General features: G+C 43.3%; 1 protein-coding gene across 3 annotated transcripts in view; it reads left to right on the forward strand.

Annotated features, from left to right (window-relative positions):
* The window catches only part of LOC146197142 (uncharacterized), a 210,027-nt gene extending 202,226 nt beyond the window's left edge, over nucleotides 1–7,801 (forward strand). For all 3 annotated transcript variants that reach the window (XM_084598916.1, XM_084598918.1, XM_084598917.1), the window contains exons 14-15: nucleotides 530–738; nucleotides 6,364–7,801. In XM_084598916.1, the coding sequence (XP_084455042.1) occupies nucleotides 530–738; nucleotides 6,364–6,553 (399 nt within the window). In that variant the 3' untranslated portion in view covers nucleotides 6,554–7,801. The remainder of the gene's footprint in view (nucleotides 1–529; nucleotides 739–6,363) is intronic.
* The last annotated feature ends 1,694 nt before the right edge of the window (nucleotides 7,802–9,495 follow it).

The raw sequence follows: 9,495 nt of genomic DNA on the forward strand, positions 1-9,495 counted from the left end.
TGATGGGATGTGCTCATCCTGAGCAGCTTCTTTTTGTATTGCGTTGGTTGAATTGGCTGCTCTATGCACAGTGCCTATACCTTTTTAAAAGGGGGCCTTCATACCTGCAAGGAAACTAAAGAAGCTAACCAGAGTGAAGAAATCTGGTTTGGTCCAAGTAAGGTATGTCAGAAACATGTTAAATCAAGAAGTAAAAATTTAACGCAGCGACGCACTTGTTCTCCGAAGGGCATAACTAATTTAGATAATGTTCTCATCTTGGTCAGTTCATTTACTGATGAATGTGAGTGTCTTGCTATAAAGGGACAAGGAGTGATAAAGGAATGCAAACAACATGTGCTATAGGTTTCGATACAAGCCTCTCGCAAGTCATGCACACCTTGTGTGTCATTTCAGTTTCTTCATATTTCCTAGCCTCGTTTAAGTAGGATGAGTATGCACGCATGTACAGTTGTTTTTTTTTTCCTTCCTCTCTTCTTTTTTCTTTCGATGTGCACACATGATGTGGGAATTGTTTTTCCTTGCGCAGAGTGTCGGGCTCTTCATTGGCGCCACCTGCACAGACCTCCAGGTGTCTGTGACAGTGTCAGCCCTGTACTCCCTCTCCACAATGCTCTTTGGGGGCTACTACGCCTCATCACTCCCCCACTGGCTACGGTGGCTACAGTACTTCTCTATGGTGCACTACGCCTTCCAGAACATGCACATAGTAGAGTTCAGCAGCGGGCCTGATGTGAGGTGAGTCAATGTGGCAGCAGCCTCGAGGCTGGGCTCTTAAATTAAGACTAGGAGTGTGCGAATACTGAAAGTCTTGAATACGAATTGAATGCAAATATGGGGAAAGAAAATGCCTTTGAATGCTGAATATCTGGTCAGGGAAAAAAAAAACTATGGAAAATTAATGAATAGCAAATACTGTTGGTCTTGTTTATTTCAGAATTCGCATGGTATTAGCAAATAAAATTAAACTAGAATTGCACAGATTGTATACTCTGCTGAAAAATCAAGTATAAATTTTACACAGCTGTATTCTATAATCCTGTTTTTTTGTACAGGAAGCACCTGCATGAAACTAGGTGGAGCTGTCATATTACTGCTGAATAAAATGAACTGCCATTAATTTGGCCTTCAAGGGACTAGACTAACATGTCAGAGTTAACGGAAAGCTGAAAGGAAATAGGCCTGAAAAAACTGCCGGAAACCATATACAGTCATAAACAATATGAGCAAGAACAAACTTTTTGCACAAAATTGTGAAAATTCTTGGTATTTCTTTATTAAATATGATGGTTACCTACGTGGTGCATCCAAAGGAAACCTCTTTAAAAAACTAAATAATCTGTTCTTGTCAAACAAAATTACAGAGTAATCAATAAATGAATGCTCAAACTCTGTTCTAGCTCATATTGCTCATGACTGTACGTCTCAGTAATTTTATCTGATGAACACCCTCCTCACGAAAGTGCCTCCTCGCATTTAAAGGATGTTTCACTTCACAGTGCACACATTGAAGTATTGCGGTGAAGCGTGCAGCATGGGGAAATTGTGGTGTGTTCGGGTAATCTTCGAATATCAGTTTTTCGAATGCAAATATGAATCGAAAAACAAACATTCTCGATTCTTATTCGAAATTTAAAATATTCACACTCGCCTAAATAATACGCTTCGGCGTGAAGATGACTTTCGAGTGATAGCTTAAATTTCAATGTATCAAATAATTCGAACAAAATGGAAAACAATAATTAGCCCCAGTATATTTTTAAGTGTTATATCTGTCAAAAAGCACTTTTATTTACTGTACATATTCACATAAGGGATACAGTCAGTAGATGGATACATCCACTATGTTGAAATACATCCACTATGTTGAAATACATAAATTTAGGGCACAGTCGTGAACATGTTCAGGGCTCGAGTCTGCACAAACGCAGGTGTACAGGCAAGCCTCCTGTATTGTAGCTGATAAAGAAGCTGCATTTTGAGATATGCAATAAGTGCAAAATAAGGTATGGCAAGATATGTTATTCCATGTGAGGCAGTGCTTTTAGACTGTATACTGGTGCGAAAACTCCACTTCAAGGAGTGACTTGTACCACTGGCCAAATTTTGCGGGCTTAAAGATTGCAGTGCCATCTGGAGGTGACCATTAGAGTGTGTTACAAATTTTTGCCATTATTGTGTGAAGAGCATTCCTTTTTGCTTGTTTTACCTCTCTGTTTAGCTCTCTCCCACTGTTATGTCTATGTATTTTTGTTGCTGCATCTGTTCAGTTCTGGCCAATACAGGCGCAAAATTTCCAATTCACTGAATGAATGCATATAAGCACGCAAATGCAAGGCATTGCTTCAGAAGAAAAAACAAAATTTCAATGATATGTAGATGTGTTATGATAGATCCCAGCAGCTCCAAAATAACTATGGCAAGCGCAGAAGCAACATGCTTTTTTACTGGGTGATTGCTTTGAGAAGTGTTCGGCTGTATTAGATACTAAATACAGAGTTTCTGCAACAATTGTAGATTAATAAAATAAAATGTGAAATGGGTGCTTGAAATTAAAAACAAAAAAAAATAAATGAGAAGAGTTCAACGCTGCTGAACCGAATGTGGAGCGAAAGCATTAATTGGCTTCTTCTTTGTCTTTCTTTTTCTTCGTCGTCTTCTTTTTTTTTTTCTTCTCATAGCTGTGGCCACCCGAGGTCTCGCTTTGGCTGTCGTAGTGTTGCTTTCGCAACAACAAAAGCATAATCATATTGTTTAAAGGGCTCTATATCAACTAGAGGATAACCTCAGTTCCTTAATGGCTGTCTTTTACAGCAGCCAACTGGTGTGCATTTTCAGTGGCATTTGGAAATTTGGATTGTTTTTTTATTTCAAAGGCTGTTGCAAATACTTTCGCAACATGAGTGTAAAAGAATACGTGTAGAGCTTTGAAGATGCAGGAACTGTGAGATGCTTGTGTTGCTAGCAAAGTGGAACATGACCTTTGCAGTCGATGCTCTTTTTTTTTTTTTTTTTTTTATGTGGAAGCGTATTGGCCTTGGACCGAAAAGCCGTCGCCATACCCCAGAACTGTCGGAGAAAAACTTGGCATCGTGCCAAACATGCCGGCAAAAATACGCACTTGGCGTCGTGTCAAAACTATAACGCAACCTTTCTTTATGCAGCGTTCAGGGTGGTGCCGTATAATTTCGCTTCTCATTTAGCATCCATCTGTTAGTCACGTTGGAGGCTAGTTCATGATAGGGATTTGAAACGACGACATAGGTACCTCCAATTGTGTGCCGTTAATTGTGAGTACAGGTGTGCACTGACAGGTGAGACAGACCTTCCTTGCGCCAGAATCAAATTTAAGCAAAAAATTAAAAATTCGCAGAATGAAAAGGCGGCGTAAAGGTGCTATCACGCCTACTCTTAAGGCGAGGCTTGTGCATCCCTCTAATTTTGTGATAATCCCTTCGGATTAAAGTTGAGCTAGTTAAGCTTAGCATTATTGGGCTTGCGTTTGTCAATAGCTTTGCCTTAAAAACGTACCATTTGGAAATTGGGAGAGCAGTTGTCGTATACGTCATCTTCAACTTCTTTTACCGTGGTCAGGGGCTAGGGGATTGAACACGCAGCTATTAAGCCAGAGCACCCGGTTTAAATCCTCGCTGTAGAGACTGCATTTGGTTGGAGGGATTTCACTGTATGTTAAAGAACCGCAGATGACCAAAATTAAACTGGGGCACTCCACCACAGCGTTCTTCATAGCCAATGTTCTTCATAGCAAATTTACAATTTCTTGATCCAGTTGTGTCATTTTTAGTGAGATTTATTGCTTTGTTTTACCCTGCCGGAGGCCACTGGATGGTATTAGATTTGATTTTTACCACAATGGACAAACAACATCCTCTGTTATTGGTGCCCGATTGAATGCTAGGCCCTTCTTTCTAATTGCATTTAGTCCACATTGTTGCAAGTTGCCTACGTATTCCTGGGATACTAAAGAAATCAATGATGCCACTTAGTGGACTCGAACAACTTACTCTGGCTCACATATGGTCAGAATATTCTAATTATATTCACATATACACTGACGGATCTGTGTCATTACAGCCATCCGCTGCAGCCGGGGTGATACATGCTCAGAAAATGACTCTCCATTGCCGTTTGGGACATACTTTTACGTCAACCGCTGCTGAACTTGTAGCCCTTCAGGAATCTGTTCACTGCAATTGTGGGGAGCCACCTCAAAAATGGTGTATATTCACGGACTCGAAGACTGCATTGCAAATTTTGGAAAATTTCTTACGCCGCATCGCCTGCCAGTCTCTGGCACTAAGCATCATGCAGCTCCCTACATCTGCCCTACTGCAAGGCCACAGGATAATGCGTCAATGGATCCCTGCCCACTTCAGGCTTAATTGAAATGAACAGGCCGATGCTGAAGCAAAGAGCCCTCAGCAGTGGTCTCCAAACAGCTTTGCCTTTTTCAAGAGCGGATACCACGTGTCTTCTTATGAACTGTATGAAGAATGCTATGGCAGCTTGCATGGCCCAGCCAGATGCCCGATACATCCGTCTAAGACTTGACCGAACACTGAGATTTTACGTTCCGCTTGAAATTCTGCACCATCATGCATGCTCGCTACATAAACTTCTTTTAAATGTGGCTTTCAAGTGCAGGTATTTGCATTTAATTTGACAGGCACACTCCCCAGAATATCCATCTTGTGGCATCACAGAGGCTGTGGACCATATATTTAGGGTTATTTGTTTTTGGGTTTTATATTTTTTAAAATTCGGAGTGGGGGGGGGGTAAAAATCGGGCGTAATTTTTTGACTTGGTAATAGGGGAGAAGTTAGATTTTTTATGGAATCGCCTCGAAATTCGAGTTTTATCGAGTTAAATTTAGAGATCAATAATTTATTGATTTCTCCTAATTGGTGGGTAACAATTATGGTTATGTTTTGGGTTGCTTTCAAGAAAGTATTGCATAATTCGGCATTTCTGTCGTAATTATTACTCTCCTCAGTGATATGCAACGGTCAGTTTTTGGACAAGAAACATTTTATTAACATGAGCATAATCGGTTTTACACGCCTTTATTAACATACATAATCATCTGCATGCACAAAATTTCAGTTTACGTCCAGTACTTGTCTGGTCTCTGGAGGTATAGTAGCTGATACAACATTCGCTCAACATCACAACTGCAATTAGCTAGACACAACGATGTAAACACTGCCTTTGCTAGCCTGGGATAGCGCACAGTTGCATCATTCCAATAGTCCATCACTTCAACACTTTCATTTGTAGTGCTTGCTTCCAACAAGTACTGGTTAAACTCCTCGCGAAGCGAGTCTACATCGCTTGTCACGGAAATAAAGAGAGGTCGGTAGTCATCAAACGACTGACTCGGCAGCCATTTCTGAAATTGATTGAGTAAGGCATTCAGTTTCCACATTGTCAACTGGCTTTCTTCTTTGTCTGAGGCGTTCGGTTTCAGAGTGCCGCCCTATTTTGAAGATTTTTGAGCAAAACTCTTCACAAGTTCTTACTAATGTGTCACTGCTCTTAGGTAGCATAGATAAAACACCCTTTGCTCAATCGCTTTTATCGATCATCGTGGAAAACTTGTTGATAGTCTGCTGTAGCTTGGCGTTTAAGAGATGATCGAAACTTGGCATCAGAAGTTTTCCTGCTTTCAAGCCTTTTCTGGGCGTCTAAAAGTGGCTCGAGTGCATCTCTCATTAAGACTGCCTTCGCATAAAGAACCTCTTTATCAGAAAGTATCGCTCGAATAGCTACTGCTCTGATGCTAATTCATACGAGATTTCAACAAGTTTCGTGTGCACATCTGTTTCAGAAACTGGGAAAAATTGGGTTATACCTGATTTATTAGAAACATGTTTGGGGTGCAGAAATGGGATAAAATTGGGTTTTACCCGAAAACCAACAACCCTACATATACATTATTGGTGTGCCCAGTTTATCCGTGTGATTGAAAAGTGCTAGCCGCTTCCTTGAAGCGTTTGGACAAGAGGCCTCTGTCAGAGGAATTGCTGCTGGGCACTTGGCAGGACGAGGGAAAGGGTTTCCAGACAGTGCAGGCTCTTTGCCGTATTTTGTGTGACACGGGACTTGACTCGCGCCTGTAACACAACTTGCCGTGCCCGTATATATTTTCATATGCAGGCTGTCATAAGACAGCCTTCTCCCACATCGTCACCCATCATGATCCTCTTTCTTCTCTTCCCCTTCCCCAATGCAGCGTAGCAGGCCAGATTTTAATCATTGCTGCCAACCTTTCAGCCCTTCCTATCAATAAACTCATCCATCTATCTACAGCATCTGAGGTCCTCTTGTGTTTCTTCCCGCAGGTGTCTGTCACGAAACTCTCACTTCACGGCCTGCAACACGGGTGGGAGCGTCATTCCTGTCGAGGACATCATAGGTGACCACGGCATGCCGCTACCCATATGGGCCAACACGTTGGTACTCATCAGCTTCCTCATATTCTTCCGTGCACTGGGGTACCTTGTGCTGCGATACGTCCACAAACCCAAATAGAACTGCCTTTGCTTAGGACAATGCAAGGACACAAAAAAAATGCCGTGCCGCGCCACAGTGGTAGTGAAGCGGTGCCGTCTCTCTGCAACACAAGGACCACAAGCGACAGACTTTATATTCACTGTGAAGCACAGAGAACTGTAAGCAATGGCAGGGACGCGAGAACGGCTGGTGTCTGCAGCCCCCTCCCTACCCCGTGCCGCTTGTTAGAAGCATCGTCAAGCTGTGCCGACAACCGAGAAGACAGCTTCAGCATGCTTTCCCAATGACCAACCCATGCAGCTATCAAGGAGACTACTGGGGGGAGAAGCTGCTATGCTGCCATCTACAAGAGCCTTCACGCCGAGATGCCTAATCGCCCCCTTTTGCACATCTGAGTCAGCCTGTTTACTGACATCGTCCGAATGTGTTCTGCAAAGATTGCTCGAAGTGAGGGGCATGTGCAAAGATAATGATGGTGCACAATGTCCAACGTGCCAAAAAAATGACATTTCCAGAAGGAACCCGATCCCTGCATGGACATCCTCTTTGCACATGCATCCACACACGTGCGGATGCCCGTGCAAGTGGCGCACCGAGAGGAATGTAACTGTGTGAAGAACGTTTCCACGTGCCGTCACGAGGTGCAGTTTCTGTGGTGTGGGTGCTGCAGCTCCGGCTGCACGTGATCGATGGCAGCATAGCGTGAGAGTGCGTTACTGCTCCACGGCACTGCGCGGCGAGCAGTGAAATGTCCAGTGCGTGGCGTTTCCTTTTGCGAGACAGCCACCTGCGCAACGGGTGAATGAGATGCCCCGGTGATATCACTTCCCGGGGACCAGAGCCTGTCACTTGCTCGTGCTGACCTGACTCTCCTCCTCTTCACCTCGCTGCTACTATTGCCTGCTAAAAAAAAAAAGGTTCCTCCCCTTCTTTCGGCCGAGGAAAGAACTTTACATTGCTTCCCACCTGCCTCCTCCCCCCCACCCTGTTCTCTTCCTTCTTCTAATTCCCCTCCTCATGACAGAAACGAAAACCACTCGTTTTGTTTCCGCATGCTGTGGTATGGATCTCACGACGGCAAACGCCATGGCGCTAGCAGTGACATACCAAAGAAAAAACGTGTAGTAGCAGATGTGCTAGTAACCTTTTCTTGCCCTCGTCCTCCTCTCCCATGCGAGAGGTAGCAAGAATGCCGAGAGAAGAAGCCAGCAAGTACTGCCAAAGCCTGCTGCTTGCTACTGTGGAAAAAAAAAAAGTAATGAAACGGAGATGTGCAGGAAGAAAGCGTGACAAAAAGTGTTGCACATTGTATCATAGTAATACTGCCTCGCTTTTAGCGGGACTGTCGAGTGAGGCACCAAGCGAGGATATTTCTCTTCCCCTCTTTGTGTTTGCCGCACTCTGCCCAGATGACACACAAATACTCTTGTTATTTTTATAAGGCTGCTCTTTCTGATGATGCTGGAAGGATGCATACGTGAATGCTCTGTCTGTGTCTGCTAGATGTGGGAGGGGGGCGCGCTTGAAGATTTTTTTTTTTTTTTGCCACGAACTTTGAACACGCCGCCTGTAATTACTGTTGGGCACCCCTTTTGCTGCCTTGCACCTGGGTGACGTGTGTTCTGTGACACCTGCCTGTTCGTGCTGTCTACTACTGCCCAACTCTGCTCTTGAATGCCTTTTCATTGTTATTCAGAAGCATCTTTTCTGTTGGCTGAATATTCGCCAGGTGCAGGTCACTTGTAATGCTTCTGAAACTTGGAATTGTTGTCACTGACTGAGAGTGTTCCTTCGTCGAGTGAGGAATGTCTATTTTCCTGTGTGATTAGTCTCTCAATTAACACCTTTTGATCGAAAATCATTCAGCATTCCGGAGGGCCTGCACTCAGCGAACAGTCAGCAAGAAGTGTTCTCTTGCATATTCATTGTGCTGATTTAATGCAAAGCAGGCTTTTTAAGCCTCAAAATTCACAACTTTAAAATGCTGGATATGTCCTTTTTGATGTATTCAAGAACTGTTGCATAATTTTTGTGAGACTGCATTCCATGATATCCACCTCCAGCTTCTAGGTTGGGATGGTAATGCTTTGCATATTGGGTTTTTTTTCATTGTCTTGAGACTGACTCTGCAGATTCGTGCAATTGGCCTTTGTTGTGTATGGTTGTTATCTGACGTTACACTGACAGCTAGCGCTCAAGGGCTCGCAAGTGGCTGAGAGAGAGAGATGGTGGGAAATGCATAGAAATAGTTTTTTTTTCCTCATCCTTTGCTTATGAGTATATCAAATGTTATTGTAAGAGCTAGTTAATATATTCATGTGAACAAACTTGTTCGTTGATTCCAGTCTTTTTGGAGAGCTCTTGAGCAACTTGCATTCTTGAGGCTGGCAGGCAGTGGAATGAAAACAGAGCTCGCAGAAGACGATGAGCTAGCAAGCTCCTCCGATATTTGTTGTTGTTTTGACTGCGGGGGAAGTTTTGTGCAGTGCTGATTGTTGCGACAACGGGCTGCATCCTCTTAGCTGCCGAAATTCTTTCTCTCATGCTGTGATTATCAGTTTTTACCCTTTAAAGAAACAGAACAAATTTTTTTGCCTCTGCACGAGCTGTTTCCTGCCATCTATTGGATCCAACCATCGGCTTTGTGTCTTCTGTGTTCATTGAGGGCATACACTGTTGCCACAGTTAAAAAAGCAGCTTTTTTTTTTTTCTCTTTTCTGGGCATTATCATGAAATTAATGAAAAAAAAAAAAAGATGAAAAAGTTTCTGCACTGGGATCGCTGGGCTCATTTGCCTTTCGTGAACAGTGTAGGGCTTTATATGTCTTCTAGGGCTTTGTTCTTTCTTGTGCTACCTTTTGGACTCAATGCTGCCCTCCACTTCAGGCACTGTTATAACCCTTTCCTTCCTTCCTTATCACATCTTCCCTCCCTCTCCCCTCCTTGTTCTGAAGTCCAAC

This window comes from Amblyomma maculatum, chromosome 3, assembly GCF_055883805.1.
Source record: "Amblyomma maculatum isolate TAMU_Amacu chromosome 3, ASM5588380v1, whole genome shotgun sequence".
Lineage (NCBI taxonomy): Eukaryota > Metazoa > Arthropoda > Arachnida > Ixodida > Ixodidae > Amblyomma > Amblyomma maculatum.